Raw genomic sequence first — 17,021 nt, forward strand, 5'->3', positions numbered from 1 at the left:
ATCAGTTATATATCAGTGAATTTTTCATCTATCGTGATGAAATTTGGTACTCAGGTATTAACAGTCACTTGATAATTCACAGCCTTTTTCTATTTAAAATACTCAAAAATGCAAAGTGAACCACAAATCCCACATAAAAGTCACACGCACGATGTTCATATCTCAGAAAATGTTTTCTTTTTTTTCCCCATTTAGTTTTTTTTAGAGGATGCTGTTAGGGTACATAAACTGAATAAAATATCTGTTCATGTGAATCTAATTTTTAAAATAATAATCTACAAATCTTTTGTATTTTTAAAAACTGTAAAATATGATTTTAGTGTTTGTGATTTAGTAATTTATGATGACATAACAACATTAGCATAGTATTGGCACATAAAATTGGGGGGTATACGCTCTACTGCGTGCCCTTTTAGTATCGAATCTAAATTCTAATAACACTAAAGGCTTCATATTTGCATTGTTAAATGCTGTGGCACCTTTTAAATGTCAGTTTGGGCCAGGGAAAATATTGTATTTTATTTGTATGGTGCTTAGCACTAATTAGTAGGTATTTATATCTGTGTACTGCACCAGTACAGTATATGTATGCAGCTTGCTGGTGACAGGTCACTTTTCAAGGAAATAAATGTTAAACTTCAAATTTCAAAACAAGACAATGGAGTGAAGAAATGTGGCTATATTCACCTTTATTTATAGCATTTGGGGGGTTTTTTTTGCCTTTACTGTTACAAGTTGACAAATTTCATAGAAATTACAGGGTCTGTGGTCGCCCCTTCAGCAACATCCCAGTAAATTAAAAATATTGTAGAAACACCCTTTTTAGCCACATACCAGCTGCCTTACAGCATTAGCAGCCACCCTCAACCTGGCAGACCTCTAAAAGAGGACTTCTCCGTTTGTTGTTACGTGACAGCAAGTTTCTGTAATGTAACGTACCACAACTGTTGTCTAGCCTAAAATCCACAGACCTGTGAGCCATCACGCACGTTTATCCGTTATCTGTGTGTGAGTGTTTATGAGTGTGTATACAGCTGCATGTGTGCAGTGCAGTGAATTTGGTCTCATGACTCTGGTTAAGCTGATGTTTCCCTAAGGCTGTTTTGATTGGACCTACAGCTGAACTCTGATATTTAATAATGAGCCGGGTACTCCCTCTGTTTTGCTCTACCACACACACACACACACACACACACACACACACACACACACACACACACACACACACTCTGACCAAACAACTGAATCAGAGTGAAATATAAACGAGTGGTTCATTAGCCGATGATTTGGCCATGACAGATAGTTGCACCCCAGGCCTTCAGATCATTAAACCACTTCTGTTTAAGTTCACACTGACAGTGGAATTAACTGATGTCTGACATCTTATCTGCTCTACAGGATGTGTTTTTGAGAGCAGATTGTTAATCAGGGCGAGATGAACGCAAGAGAACATTTTTACGTTTAGACGGTGACTGCACATGCACAGAAAGTACATGACTTTAATCTGTTACTTAACTCTTATTGCAATCCTATTTAATCCATGAAAACAATTTAGAAACCTGTGCTTTTCTCTTGTAGTCTTTACCAAGAAAGGTCGTTTAAAAGAACAGAGCTGGGCTTGGTGCATGTCTCCCTCCGCTGGAGTCAAATAGGCAGTGCAGAATTTTTACTGTGATTTTAAACTCTCAGTTTTTACTGTGCAACTCTGAATAAATAAATTTAATAAATAAATATGAAGCAAAGTCTGTTTAGTTTTTATACCTACTGACATTTCCAAATGGTAAGTACCTCTCTGGCACATTCATCTGCACAGGAATGACATTTTCTCACCAGGATAAACAATCGACATCAGAGAAAGAAATGTCTGAAATGCATCTCTGCTTATTGAACAAATTGCAAGAAATGTCAAAAAGTTTGATTTATTATCAAAAAAAAAAGTTCTGTGAGAAAACTTTTAGTCGTGCGTTTTAAATTACTTTTTTTACCTTTAAGTTTTACCCTCCACTGTGTCTCACACTGTGCTGTATACAGTTTATTGCAGCAAGCATTGTTGTTAAGATTTAAGGCCTTAGATTACAACTAATCTGATGTGTCCCATTCGTTGCTACACCCAAAGCATCTATTTAACTCAATCAAAAAAAAAAAAAAAAAAGAAAAAAAAGACTACAAAAGGCTGAGTCATTCATTCATTCATTCTCCTGGAAAACCATAAACAAACTTCCATCCTATCCTGACTTCACATCTGATACATTTTGGTGTTCGCACATACAACCACATTTTCACAGATTTACCCACATATGAAGTGTGTCAGTGATGTTTGACTATGATAATCAGTGCACTGCCTTTAGTGGATAACATGCCTGGGTGCAGTGTAACTACCGTGAGCTATGCAGGTACAGACTCATACACACCACCTTAATTAAAGCACATAAATGTCATAGAGTCAGTTTCTCCAGAACAGCTACAAGCACAGCATTAACACTAACATGCAGCCTTGTGTAACTGTGTACCACAACAGAAGCTTTGTGAAGCCAGTGTCTGCTTTACCTACAGCTGCAACAACGAGTTTGTGCACCCAATTCAATACAACCTTTTCAAATGATCAAACCTCTATTGACAACATGAATATGAGATTTGCTGCAGCTCTTCAGCACGCTCTCTTTAATCATTAGGATCATTATATATGGTTCATTCAGACTTTTAAATTATCCCCACTGAGTTTTCAGTAATTAATAGAACCTCATAATAATTTTACTTCATTTTGTTTAGTTCCAACAAAAGCGGCACTCCAGAGGCCAGTACTATGATGCAGCATCTGTTAAACATGATCATTTAATTATCTTAAAAAAAAAATTATATGTATGTGTGTGTGTAAGCTCATGTTTTCCTTTAGGTTTTCCTTCCACCTCTTTTTTGTTGGGAAAACCAAGGCTAGCTGGCAGTGCTAATAACCACTGTTGTAACACCACTTTGTATGTTTGCAGTTTTTAGGTTCAGTGAAGCTCGATAACAGTAAGTTACATTAAACTTGCATCATAGTACAGGCCCCGGCAAAAAAAAAAAAAGATGATTTTTTTTACTAATATACAGTTTAAAACATATCCTATTACTAATACAATATATACATTCAATAAAATTAATCTATAAAACAGCCCCAAGGCCTATAAAAACATTTTCAGAGCAACTGTAACTTCCCCTGAAGAACAGTATGGGCTTTACAAAAGCAATAACGGGGTACAGTCAGGGATTTCTTTTACTTATCCATGCTTATGACATATGGAGTGCACAGCCATGTGAAGGCCATTTGGCATTGGGGGGCAGGTAGTAAGGGTGAAACAGTCTTTCGTGGGCGCAGATTTGCAGAGCAGCGTGTGTGTGCATCAGTAACCGGGGAAACCGTGATGTGAAATACCCGACGAAGCCTTCAGGCAGCTCGCCAAGAGTCTCCTGCACCTCTGGTGGCAGCTCATGGTAGTGATGCTTCTGTAACAGAAATGCAAAAAGGGTCAAAAGCATAGTGGGTGGGTAAAAATGTTTCTGCTTGAATATGAATATAAATGTAAGCTGACCTTATTCCTCATGGCTCTCAGCAGGTCTCTCACTGAGTTTCCTTTATAGGTCCTGAAGCGCCTCAAGTCTGCAGAAAAGAATAAAGGAATTACAGAGCATTAATAGCTTTATTGTCCTGCACTGATGTTAAGTTGGCAGGTAGTGCTACGTGGGTGTGTACCTGTCTGCAGAGGCACTGAGATATGCATCCTCCAGTTGGTTCGGACCACTGCTCTTCCTGCAGTTTCTAATCTGACTACAATCGGACTGTCTGCTGGCTCTTTCTCTATGCGGTCACTCACATCCTATGCACAAACACACAGAAAAGAAAACAAAAATTATTGCTCACAGAATCTGCAGACAGGAAACCAAAAAAAAAAAATACACTACCAAATCATCTCTAGATTATGAAGAAATAAAAAAATAAACCTCATAACCAGATCTTTTGAACTAGAAAGAAATAATAACAGTAGCCACGATAGGTGGCTATTCTATTATTAGAGAGAGTTCAATGTCTTCATGCAGCTATAAACAAATGACCACAAAGCACTGAGTTAACACACCTGGAAAAATAGCAGCTGCTTCTCGGGGCTCCAGAAGAACGGATGTTTGAGCACGCAGGCGGTGGAGGGGCGTGACTCCGCCTCAGCACTGATCATCTGCGCAATCAAATCCTGCGCTATGACATCATCTGATAGGACCAGCAAATATAAATGACTTCAGGATAGTAAGATTTCATTTTATGATGTGGTGTGATTTGAGTTCTGTTTACAAAAGTGGCTCTATATATATCAAAATCATCAATTTCATGTGGGTAATTGGAAAAATTGTAGCCAAAAGCATCTTGAAATTGATGCAGTAGTTCAAAGTCTGGTGGCTTGACAGCGCACACTCATGAAAGCTCGGATGATTTTCCACATCATAGGAACTACTAAAGACAGAGGCATGGGTGAAATCCACTCACCATGTATATCCTCCATAAAGTGAGAGAGTGAGCATTCTCCTGACAGGATATTGACCTGTCTTCTCAGTGCATCGCCGAAGGGGTGCTGCCCCCTGCTGATCACGTAGTAAAAAACACAGCCTGCTGAAAACACGTCCACAGCTGCTGTCTGGAAAGATGAGGAGAAACACATTTACCAGCTGGTCAATAAAGTACTTCTCACTCTGAAGACAGACCTGATTTATTACTGAGAAGGACTAAGTGTTTGCATCCTACCGGTTTAATTTCAGGGGTCTCTCGGAGCACTTCGGGAGCTATCCACCCTTCAGTTCCTGGTATTCCAGACCGCAAAGAGAAGCTACTCCGACCATCAGGAATCTTCTTACAGAGCCCAAAGTCCGAGATGAGAGCTCGGACCCGACCCAGTGCACTCGGAGCAGAAAGAAGGATGTTTCTAGGCTTCAGGTCACGATGGACTAGATGGACAAAAGAAGAAGGAAATTTGTACTGTATACATGCACATCTATATATATATAGCCCTATATACAGTATGTATGTATGTATGTATGTGTGTGTGTGTGCCTCAGACCTATATTGAGCGAGTGGAGATGGGAGAGGCCACACATGGTCTGTTCCAGCAGAGTTATAGGATTCAGATCAGGAAAGCAGGAAGGATCTTCCACATACTGCAGCAAATACCAATGACAAACATTTTAGTTCGAATTTAATTTACAGTCAAAGCTGAGATTTCATCGACAGTGCACTGCAGGGCCGACCTGTTGCAGTGTTGCAGTGCACAGCTCGATGGCGATGTAGGTGAAGAGGCGGTCTCGCTCTGTGCAGAAGTACCGGATGACGTTCGGGTGTGTGTCAGACTCTCGGAGAAGCTGCACCTCTCTCTCTGCCACCTCGAAACACTCCGGCAGAATTCGCTTCACGGCAACATGGCGTCCATCAAATTTACCCCTAAAGTCCCCACAACATAATATGTACATGTATATGATTGAGAAAAATACACTTTATGTCAGCATTTCAGTGTTTTGTTGTTAAAGAGAGTAAAACTAAGGAATGCTGAAATGTGTGTCCCTCAAAGCTGTGTAGTGTATTGTGTATTTTAGTGCTGACCATTTTTTCCAAGGACACAGCATGTGTTAAGTTGAATTTACAACCTGTAGCCACTGTATCTTTGAATAAGCTCCTATGGATTCTGCTCTCTATACATCCAGTCAGCATACCAACTGTCAGATACATCTTAGCAAAACACTAAAAACACACTCAGGCAAACATGCATTGGAGTTATGGGATCTGAGAAGCTGGCAGCATATTTCTGTTTCTTTCTTCTCTAGTGTTTAAAGTAATTTTAGCTGAAATAGACCTTTTTTTTTTTTTGCTGTTTGCCTACCCTGAAGCTATAATGCCCTTAATAACTATGAGGAATACATACAGAGGATTGTTACTGCTGTTGTTTACGGAGCTTGGGAGCTAGGAAGAGCACTGAGGCGGCCTGTGCTGAATTTTATATACTTGAGAAGAATTCCTGACAAAAATATAAATTATAAGTTTTGTTTTTTGATCAAAAACATGCAAATCCACAGATACAGTCTTTTGATTAAGTACTTTACAAACAAACCGTACCTGAAGACAAAAGTTCCTGCTGAGCCGTGTCCAAGCACCTCAGAGGAAGTGAAGGAGATTTTACCCACCTGCACCTCCTCACTGTTTCCTTCTGAGAGACAGAGGGAGAGTGGGAAAAAAATGTTTTCTGATGAATATCCAAAAGCATCTTGATGGAAAATGTGCTAGCTAGCTATGAGGTGTTTTACCTGCTGTGGGTTTGTATCCATTCTTGCCATTTTCATCTCCATGTGAGGTGCTGCAGCTGCTGCTGCTGTGACTGGGAGGACTGGGAGGAGGTTCTACAGATGCAGGCAGGGGGTCTATTTATAGATATGCAGAACGAATGCAGGTGTTACAATGAACCAGGTTAACCAGAGCCTGAATAACAATAGATGTTAATCATTTCTTATTCTGCATCATCATCACTGAACTCATAAGCACACAGGGAACTCATACCATTTGATATGCTTGCATCAGTAGAAGGAGGTGGGTTTAAAGAAACCAAGGTTGGTGTCTGTGTATTTGTCTGTACGTTGGTCTGCATACGCTGGAGACGAGACTCAAAGGCCTCCTCCAGCTGTCTTTGAGCTTTCAACTGCTGAGCTGCACGCTGGAGAGAGATATCAATAAAGATCACATCAAACAATCTAAGAAAGTGAAGTTCAAAAGTTCAGTATTGAAAACATAAGATTAAAACTCTCCTTTGCAACACTATCAAAACACAGCAACACCTCAGCCTCAATGTATATATGTATGTGTGTGCCAGAAAAAGTCCAGGATTGAGTGTGTTATGTTACCTATGAGTTAGAGAGGGATTTAGTGGGTTGTGTCACCGTGTGATGTAATATCCAGGGAGCATATAGCAGTCATCTCAGCTCTCTGTAGCTATTGAATTTTTTAATCTTTTTTTTAAAACATGCATTTGAATAGCTGTCTGTTTCAGATCGTTCAGCAAGGAGCACAGAGGAATGAACCAAACTGAAATTACTGGTCCAGTTGGGGAAAACTGTCAGAAGCGGTAGGAATGCTGCAGCAAGCGTATGGAGACGAGACGATGTCACGGGCACCTGTTTTTTTTTTTTAATGTTTGTTTGTTTTTTTTCTTCAAATGCATGTTTAAAAAAAAATAAAATTCAATAGCTACAGAGAGCTGAGATGACTGCTATATGCTCCCTGGATATTACATCACACTGTGACACAACCCACTAAATCCCTCCCCAACTCATAGGTAACACAATAACTGAATGTCCAGTTCATGATATGTGGCATGACATGATAACAGCTCGAGCCTTAGTCACTGTAAACTCATCCAGAAAACATATTTGTTACTCTACCAAGTCCCGAAAATGAGATGCAGTCACAAAGAGGTTGTATTTTAATAAGCATTGCAGCCATCACTTTTTCAAACTGAGTGGAAACGCTCTTCATCTCTTGCTTGTACTGTCATTATTCATTACTTAGCCTGTCTGTGTAAACAACAGCTGAAGTTGAAACAATGATATCTTTTCTCTAGGGGGTCAATGAATGACATGCTGGCATGGGAACACAGCTTTCTAACTTACGTAGAAGATTAAGGTCAGTTGAGGAAAAGTAGGACTTGCAGGAATTTTCTATCATATGGATGTAACAACAATCACAGGTCAAAGGCAAACAGCTGTTTAGGAGAAGATAAGTATGGACATTTCTCCACACAACACACCTATGGGGCATCCTACCTGCCACCATTAAATCAGAGCATCTTTAAAGAAGCTTTTTTGCTTTTTGTGCAGCGAGATGAAATTATTGATATATCTGGGACACCCAGACAAAACCATAAATTTTCACCTTTATAGTGTTTTCTTATTAAAAGATGTCGTGTTAATTAGTGAGCTATGCAGAGGCCTTTCCCTCCCATTTCTAATCTTTATATTAAGGTAAACTTATACAGAATATCCTAGAACTACTCTTTTGAGACTAAAACCTAAAAAATAAGTACATTTTAAATGGACACAAACTCACGATGGGATATGTGAGCATGAAGGCGAGCCATCCTCCCAGCAGCAGAGTCACGACAGCCAGAGCCAGACGGTCCTGAGTCACATAGAGAGGCAGCACAGTGGCTGACCTCTGAGCCTGTCCTGATGCCTTCCCATCAGCCCCTCCTTGGTTAGCTTTAGTGTCACTATGTCTACCAGCTAACATCTCAAACTGAGAAACACAAGGGAAAAAAAAAACAGAATGAGAATGGGCTTTTTAAAAATTATGTTTTATCTCTGTTTTCAGTGAAACAGCTGCCACTCACATAGCGCTGCTGGTAGTAGGAGGCAGGGGACACTGGGGAGGCAGATGATCGTGGGGGGATGACTGCCTCTCCAGAACGCTGCAGGGGGGCAGGAAAATCTCTCAACATGGTGGTGTGAGCTACTGGAGGGAGCTCATGGTGACCTGCAGCACCAAAACACACAGATTAAATACATTTCCATCTGCACGAGTATCTGTCTGCACCGGGGCGTTTGGGGGGGGGGGGCTCTTCTCCTAAACCAGCATTCTTGCTACAAAAAAAAAATATCCAAAACACCTTTTATAAAGTAGGAGTTCGGTTTGAGTGAAATCTTAATGCTCCTCAGCTTAACATTAACTTCTATACTTTCATGCATGCATTTTTCCAAAACTGCTTAAAATAAATAATTATTAAAAGTAGTGCAAATACTTATATATGCATTAATTTGTAAAATTATAAAATGAATGAATATCTCTATTTTGATATGAGACTGCATTAATTTGCATTTGTATTGATTTATTTACTTATTTTCCCATTAATCATTACTTACTGACAGTATTGTTTTCAGGTAGATTAATTAGGTCTCTAGCAATCTCCTGAGTGGAGGCAGCCATTACATTTGTGAGCCAAACAATATGAATAAATTGACCTCATTACACTCTTTGGATAACAGCCGCCTCATTTGCACACTGAAACAATATGCAAATCAAATGAGTAAATGATAGGTGAATTAACAGAAAGGTAAAGAAATACAGAAGCAAATTAACACCGAAATTTATGTTACATCGTATGAATCAGTGAACATATATATTTATTGTTGATTCTTTTTTATGCATTCAAATATAATCACCTGTCACTTACTGAACTCTGTAATTTCTGAGCTTGTGTCTGTGAGGTCAGCCTATGACTCATTAACTCATTTTTCTTCACTATGAGTAATCTCTCTAGTCAGCATTTTCAGAACATCAGCTGCTCTCAGATCTGGAAGCACCTTGTATAACTCATCCATATTTATTTACTGTAAGCAGCCATTTATACAGTTGTAAACAACAACTTTATTAATACAAATATTTAGCATTTGACTTGGTTAGAGGAGCCACTCATGTTTGAGTAAGTTATTTATTTTTGACAGGCTCAGGTTCAGCAGTTTAAGTAGACCGTCTGTGTGTTTGTTCACATTTACCAATGAGCAGCCAGTGGTTTTTCTGGCTGTTTGTGCTCCCTGGAGGATAGCGCACATCAGTGGACGGTGTGATCTCACACTCTCCTCTCTCTCTGACCGTCACCTCAGCGGTCACCGGACCCTCAATCCGTGCCAGGGTCAGTCCCCGAGGCTGCCATGGTAACAAAGAGCACAGATGAGCCACGAGTGGACTTTCCCCATTATCACCTCAATCATCATTTTTTTTACTCTCTAATACACCTGATCACATACACTGTTTACTGTTTACAGATGACGACATTAGAGGACAGTGGGCGCCGATATGTGTAATTAAAAGTAATTAAATATTTGAACTCACCACTAATGAGACTCCGTGGTGGACAAGGGAAGTCGAAGCGTAGAGGTGGGAGTCCAGTTTTCCCACGTAGAGAGTGGGCCTTAAGGAAATAAAAACAGAGGGTTTTTTTTTTAATTCATGCATTAAATTTTCAGTCGCTCTGGCTGGCTTGTTTGAATGGCTATGAGCAATATTTATTGAAAGGACGAAGCAGAAACTCCAAAAACTACAAACCCATTTCCAAAAACACGGACTGGTCGTGTAAAATGAAAATAAAGCCGAGTAATTAGCTGAAGATAAATACAAGGACAGCATTTAAACTGAAAAACAAAAACAATCCAGTGTTTTTTGGGAACAATGTTATATTAACAGTTTATCAATAACTGTTAATCCTAACCACAAACTTCATTTTCATTTCAAAGCTTATTTTCCAGCACATTTACAGTGATAATATATTTATTCTTTATACCACTACCACAGAAAATCTCACATTATGAGCAAAACTACAAAAAATTATGTAACTGTCCAAATACTTATTGCTCTGATACAGTCAGGTCCATGTCTGTGCACCTTTTCATATCATACTGCCCTGTCACCATGTTTCCTGTTTGTCTCTGTTCAATAAAGATGAAATGAAGAATCGGAAATAAGGGTCTCCTCTGGCTTTTGAGGACTTTAGTTGCATCTTTTTTTCTCTCATCTCATCTTTTTGCCTGAGAGAAAGGTTCAGCAGCTCTTGGTATTTGTTCTGTATGTTATCTCCATTTATGAGGAGACCCTGTCATCTCTTATCTTAATTTGAAGCACATGCAAAAACAAGTGGGTGAAAAAGCAGGCCGGGAAATCATTCGGTACCGTCTCGAGCTTTGTATTTTCTGAGAGTCCTCTAGATAGATCATCATGACTGACAATCAATAAGGAACTCAGGGAGAGGATATCATTTCAGGACTGAACAAAACAATCTTCTATTCTTTTCTACGCATGCAGGAGTGAACGCAATTTTTCTTACACGAGCTGTGTCTGCGCGCTGGCTTGCTCCTTCACAAACTGATAGCTCCACTTCAAAGTGGAGTGTGTATCTGTCTGTTCACCAGCAGAGGATAAGGTGAGGAAGCGTAAAGTTTCCACTGCAAGAGACAGGTGGGGGGCATGTCTGAGCGAGTCCCCAGAGTACAGGTAGACGCCAATCACTGGCGACCCATAGTTCTGACTCCAAAGGACGTCACCTGTAAAAAAAAAACACCACCACAACATGTACGACCCTTGGTATGAATATTAGGAAACACATCACATATAAAGATGTTAAAATAGTTACAGAGGGGAAAAAAACCACACACCTCCCCCTACCTGACTCTCTGTCAACTGTCACAACAAGACCATCACCACTTGAAACAAGATGGGCCATTTCTGTAAGGGAAAGCAGGAGAAACAGGTTAGCTTTGGAAATGTCTTAGACCATTTTAACCAGCTGCTTATATGCAAATAATAGACTAGGTGCCACTAAAATCCACCAAATCAGGCATAACACTTTGACCACTGATTGGTGAGGTGAATAACATTGATTATCTCTTCATCATTATACCTGTTACTGGATGAGATATATTAGGGGGCAAGTTAACATTTTATCCTCAAAGTTGAAGTTGTGTTAGAAGTAGGAAAAATAGGCAAGCGTGAGGACTTGAGCAAGTTTTACAAGGGCCAAACTGTGATGGCTAGGCGACTGGGTCAGAGCATCTCCAAAAGCTCTTGTGGGGTGTTCCTGGTCTGCTGTGGTCAATATCAAAAAGTGGGCCAAGGAAGGATCAGTGGTGAACCAGCAACAGGGTCATGGGTGGCCAAGGCTCATTGATGCATGTGGGGAGCAAAGGCTGGCACAGGGGATGCAACAAAGAAGCTCCTGTAGCTCAAATTGCAGAAAAGTTATTGCTGGTTCTGATAGGAAGGTGTCAGAATACACAGTGCATCACAGTTTATAGTATATGGGGCTGCATAGCTGCAGACCAGTCAGGGCACCCATGCAGCCCCCTGTCCACCACCGAAAGCGCCAAAAATTGGCACGTGAGCATCAGGACTGAACCACAGAGCAATGGAAGAACATCACGCGGATGGCCAGGTGCATATGCATCACTTATTAGGGGAACACCTGGCTCCAGGATGCACTATAGGAAGAAGGCAAGATACCACATCACAAATTCAAGGGTCTAGTGGAGTCCATGCCTCGAGTGCTCAGGGCTGTTTTAGCAGCAAAAGTGGGACCAAGACAATATTAGACAGGTGGTCACAATGTTATGCCTGATCAGCACATGTCATCTCTGGGCTTTTGAATCTGTATTTCAACATGCATCTATATCAAGATATGCAATGATGGATACTCATAAAATACATGTGTCAGCGTCACATTAACTTTCCGAAACAACTGCATTCATGTTCTGTAAGTGGATGTGTGTGCAGAGACGTACTGTAGTCTTGCTTCTCGTCGTAAGGCGGAGCAGAGTAATCGTTGTACGTAGCGTTCCATCGCAGCTCTTGTGTCTTCGTATCAAACATGGTAACAACGTATTCTGACAAAACAAACAGCGACGCCCATCAACATCAAGCTTCAACACTCAGCCGCACGAGCGCGCGCAGCTACCTGAGCAGACGTACCTGTGCGTCCTATGTAGAGCAGGGGACTGTTGGGACATATGGAGTCGGAGGAGGAGGTTGTTAAACTGGTTTGCTTTTCACCCGTTTCAGGATCCACCACAAACCACACATCCTGCTTTTTACCTGCATGGATGCACACAAAGATCATTAACAAACAGTGTGAGGTAGGTCAAATATTTATGAACGTTGTCTGTTTCACACATGGTGATAAAACTATATTTATCTGCCTATCTCACGATTTCATGCTCACAGTTTCTGACCTGTATAGAGTATCCCATCAGAGCTCCTGCAGGGAGCTGACTGCACCAGCTCAGGGATGGTAAAAGGCAGTTTCTGCAGATTTATCAATACAATCGGGTCATAAATTTTGCTTCTTTTTTTAAAAAAGCAAAGAAATATAAACACAAATATACAACCACAGCACTCCTTACCATCAAACCTTCCTTGTGCTTTCCACCGAGTACATACAAACTGCCATCATTGGGGTCCGGGAGGAAACCTGGTCTAAAATAAACATACACAATAATCAGACATTACACATTATCAATAAATAAATAAGTGAACAATCTATTTTAACTAATAAGATACAAATGCTTGAATTGCTCCTATCTATAAATATACCAATCAAACCTAACTGAATCAAATTTAACTTAAATATGTTGAGTTTGGAATTAATAAGGATCCATGTCTGGCTTATAAGAGATCACAAGACTCCTGATGAAGAATTGTTGATTTCCACAGTTATGTGAACTATTTATAAATTTCAGATGATAAGGGCTGTGGCTCACTCTTCCAAAGATAACTCTAAAAGCACAACACAGTGATGCAGTCATGCTTAAAGTCAATTTAGGTTTTCATTTCTGTTTTGACATCTACACTTCCTGTTTATGTGATGGTATATCATCTTTTCTTTGAGATCTCACACTTTCTTGTTGCCCAAAACAAATACCTTTTGGTCTTTATGTTCTAATTATGTTCAGGATATAGTTATAATAATCACTGCTCAGAAACCTGCTAATTAAATACTGGTATTCTCCATTTTTCAAGCAACAGATTAATTATTATACAGTCAATATTTAAAAAAAAAAAAAAAAAAAAGGTGGCTCTGGCACTCCGCGCCCCATGTGCAAACGAAGGTGTGTCTGTGTTACTTACTCTGTGAGGTAGACAGGTACTTGAATAATGGGGTCTGAAAGAATTAGAGGAGCAACTTAATGATAGAAGGTGTCCAAACTTTTGACTGGTACTAATATATATATATATATATATATATATATATATATATATATATATATATATATATATATATATATATATATATATATATATATATATATATATATATATATATATATATATATATATATATATATAAAAATGGCTTCTTTGTGTACAAACCTTCTCTTAAGGTCCACTTGATGTCTCCTGTCTGTTTGGAGACAGCATGCAGACTACCGTCCAGAGTGGAGACAAACAGCAGGGACTCTGGGAGGGTGACTGATCTGACCCCTCCAACCTGAAGGGTCACCAGAAGAAAAGAGGATGATCTCACACACACACACACACACACACACACACACACACACACACACACACACACACACACACACACACACACAAATGCAAAGAGAGAGAGAGAGAGAGAGAGAGATTGAAACTTTAGAGCAGCTGTCTGACATCGAGGTCAGTCGTGTCATGTATCCAAGATTTCAGCATAACATGTGTGTGTATGTGTGTCAATGGGTGTGTGGGTTTATGTCACTGGGTGTGTCAGGTCCACTATGGGGATTTTGATTGTAAAGGCCTGCAGTGAGTTTCTGCTCTAATAAGTGTACGGTGTTCCTCGTTTAGGAGGATATCCTTATTTGCCCTGCCCTCCAAACTTGAAACCATATGCCTAAGGGTGTGTATGTTAGTCTGTGTATTTGTATTACGCACGTTGCAGGGAGATACATCTGTTAACAAATGTAAGGACTTAACTGCCTTTATGTTAAGATTAAAATGATTTTAGATTAGATTAGATAAAACTTTATTAACCCCTTTAGGAAGATTCCGTCAGGGAAATTAAAGAAATTTAAGGCGAGATAAGGTCCCCTCAAGTGTATGTGTGAGTCCACCTCTCCCATTGGCAGCAGAATAAAACTCTGAGGCATAAATGAAGCAGGCAAACACTGACTCAACACACACAAATGCACATATGCACGCACACACACACACACACACACACACACACACACACACACACACACAAAGTATTAACTTTCTTCTGACCAGTGAGCTAGCTGGCTAAAGACATTAAACGTCCCATCATATCACTGCTACTTTGCTGGAGCCTGAAATAGACACACATGCCTTTTGCGCGTTCTACAGCGCATAAATAGAAATATAAAAACATTGTACACAACAACAGCAACAGCCACACATGTCAAGGTTACAAAGTTTACCTGAAACAAACTCCCTTCCAATGACAGCAGGAGAAGCCACAGCAGCAGGTGCCCCAGAGCCCCCATGACCCCTACGACACTTTGTTTCATGGCTCTTATTAATAAACGGACAACTAACGCTTTTGAACTAAAAACAGAGGTCGAAGTCTCTTTCCATTTCCAGCGCCTGCTTCCCTCCGTCAGTAAGTTACCCCCGGGCGTTTAACATTGCTAAATCTGTGCGGACAGCTACTAAAGTAAAACAAAAAAAATTAAAGCTCGGAGTGCCGCTTTAAATTCATAACAAACGCAGCGCAACATCACCCGTCGTTACTTCGCGTTTCCGTGTTGGGACGGATTCGGTGACGTCAGCAGCAAATTGCCAAGTAGAGAGGTGGGCGGGCCGTATTCGGGGCTACCTGAGCTGAGTGACAGGACTCTACACCAATAAGAGAAGAGAATTGGAACAGAAGGGGAGGAACTGTGGAAACGGCTGGAACACGTGGAAAAAGACAACAGGGCAAGTGCAAATGCAACAAGAGAGGCTCTTTGTGCAATCGAAAGTAGTGGAGGCATTATTTTTTGTTCTCTCTCAGCACCCCTCAACAAGCCTATACACACACATCAGTGGTTACAATAACTACAATAACTTTTAGTTATTGTATAAAACGAATTGCACTTCACTTTATTACAGAGAAGGAAATACTGTGCTTGTCACGTTTTTACTTCCCTTTTGCGTCAAGTACCTTTTATTTGGCATGTAGTGACTTTAGTAAAGATTTTATCTAATTTCAACTTGTCATACACAGTACTGTATAAAAGTCTTGAATCCTTCCACATTTATTTACATTTTGCTAGGAAAATGGGGAAATAGGTGCAGCAATTTATGGAAATGTGTACACACGGAAATACAATATATAAGTTAAAAACAGAAATTGTACAATTCTAACGAATTTGATATCAATATTTGGTATTTCAGCACAGTCTGTCAGTCTTAAGCAGCTTTCTTTCAGGAATAGTTCTCCAGGCTTCTTGAAGGACATTCAAAGCTCTTCTTTGGATGTTGGCTTTTGTTCTGTTCTCTGTAAAGATGATCCCGCAGTGCTTCAATAATGCTGAGGTCTGTGTTCTGGGAAGGCCAATCCATGACTGATAGTGTTCTATTGTGTGTTTTTCTATCCAGGTATACTTTTACTGCATTGGCAGTGTGTTTGGGATCATTGTCTTGTTGAAAAATGAAGTTGTTTCCAGTCAGATGCTTTTACTTGGTGGATCACAACCTAATGGTACTTTTTTTGACAAGATCCCCAACACCACTGGCTGAAATGCAGCCCCAAACCATGACAGAGCCTCCACCGTGTTTTACACATGGCTGCAGACACTCACTGTTGTACCTTTCTCCTGACCTCCTCCATATATGATGATGATTTGAACCAGAAATTTTTAATTTGGATTCATCTCTCCATCAGACCCGTTGCCACTGATTTTCAGTCCAGTTTTTGTGTAATTTGGCATACCTCGGCCTTTTCTCCCTGTTTCCCTTGCAGAAGAATGGCCTCTTGACAGCCACCTGAGACCTTCACCAAAAGGTAGATGGACCAACTGAAGGGTCAGATGCAACTCTAAGGTCCTGCATCAGGTCTTTGCTGGATTTTTATCCTATTTCTTAAGGACACGACTTTCAGATATTGTAGTTTTCACACTGCACGCCATGCTGAGATATGATAAAGCATTGGCTAACTGCTCTTCGGGAATCCCCTAGGTGGTGCAAACATACAATTTTATCAGTCTGTGTTATCTTGGGTATCTTTCATAGATTCAACTAAAGAATATGTTCTGACAAAACAAACAGCGACGCTATATATATATATATATATATATATATATATATATATATATATATATATATATATATATATATATATATATATATATATATATATATATACACACACACGTTATTTGTATTCTTGCTAGAGATACAATTTAAAATGAGTTCTTTGCTATGTTGTCTGTTATTCAAACACAACACTGGTTCACTGTTTGAATTAGGTACCTTTTTTAAGCTTGAATGATTCATTATT

At 39.8% G+C, this 17,021-nt stretch overlaps 1 protein-coding gene across 1 annotated transcript; it reads right to left on the reverse strand.

Moving 5' to 3' along the window:
• Nucleotides 1–1,833: 1,833 nt before the first annotated feature.
• Nucleotides 1,834–15,279, reverse strand: ern2 (endoplasmic reticulum to nucleus signaling 2). The gene is made up of 24 exons (XM_030732317.1): nucleotides 14,959–15,279; nucleotides 13,913–14,030; nucleotides 13,670–13,703; nucleotides 12,946–13,018; nucleotides 12,775–12,847; nucleotides 12,515–12,637; nucleotides 12,328–12,429; nucleotides 11,216–11,275; nucleotides 10,878–11,094; nucleotides 9,890–9,968; nucleotides 9,553–9,703; nucleotides 8,391–8,533; nucleotides 8,108–8,296; nucleotides 6,566–6,719; nucleotides 6,316–6,429; nucleotides 6,128–6,218; nucleotides 5,269–5,458; nucleotides 5,082–5,178; nucleotides 4,769–4,968; nucleotides 4,514–4,661; nucleotides 4,113–4,240; nucleotides 3,731–3,854; nucleotides 3,570–3,637; nucleotides 1,834–3,483 (listed from the first exon to the last, which is right to left on the reverse strand). The coding sequence occupies exons 1-24, from the start codon at nucleotides 15,046–15,048 to the stop codon at nucleotides 3,268–3,270; spliced, it is 2,982 nt and encodes a 993-aa protein (XP_030588177.1). The 5' UTR covers nucleotides 15,049–15,279; the 3' UTR covers nucleotides 1,834–3,267.
• Between the last annotated feature and the right edge of the window lie 1,742 nt (nucleotides 15,280–17,021).

This window comes from Archocentrus centrarchus, chromosome 1 (genome assembly GCF_007364275.1).
Source record: "Archocentrus centrarchus isolate MPI-CPG fArcCen1 chromosome 1, fArcCen1, whole genome shotgun sequence".
NCBI classification, from domain to species: Eukaryota; Metazoa; Chordata; class Actinopteri; order Cichliformes; family Cichlidae; genus Archocentrus; species Archocentrus centrarchus.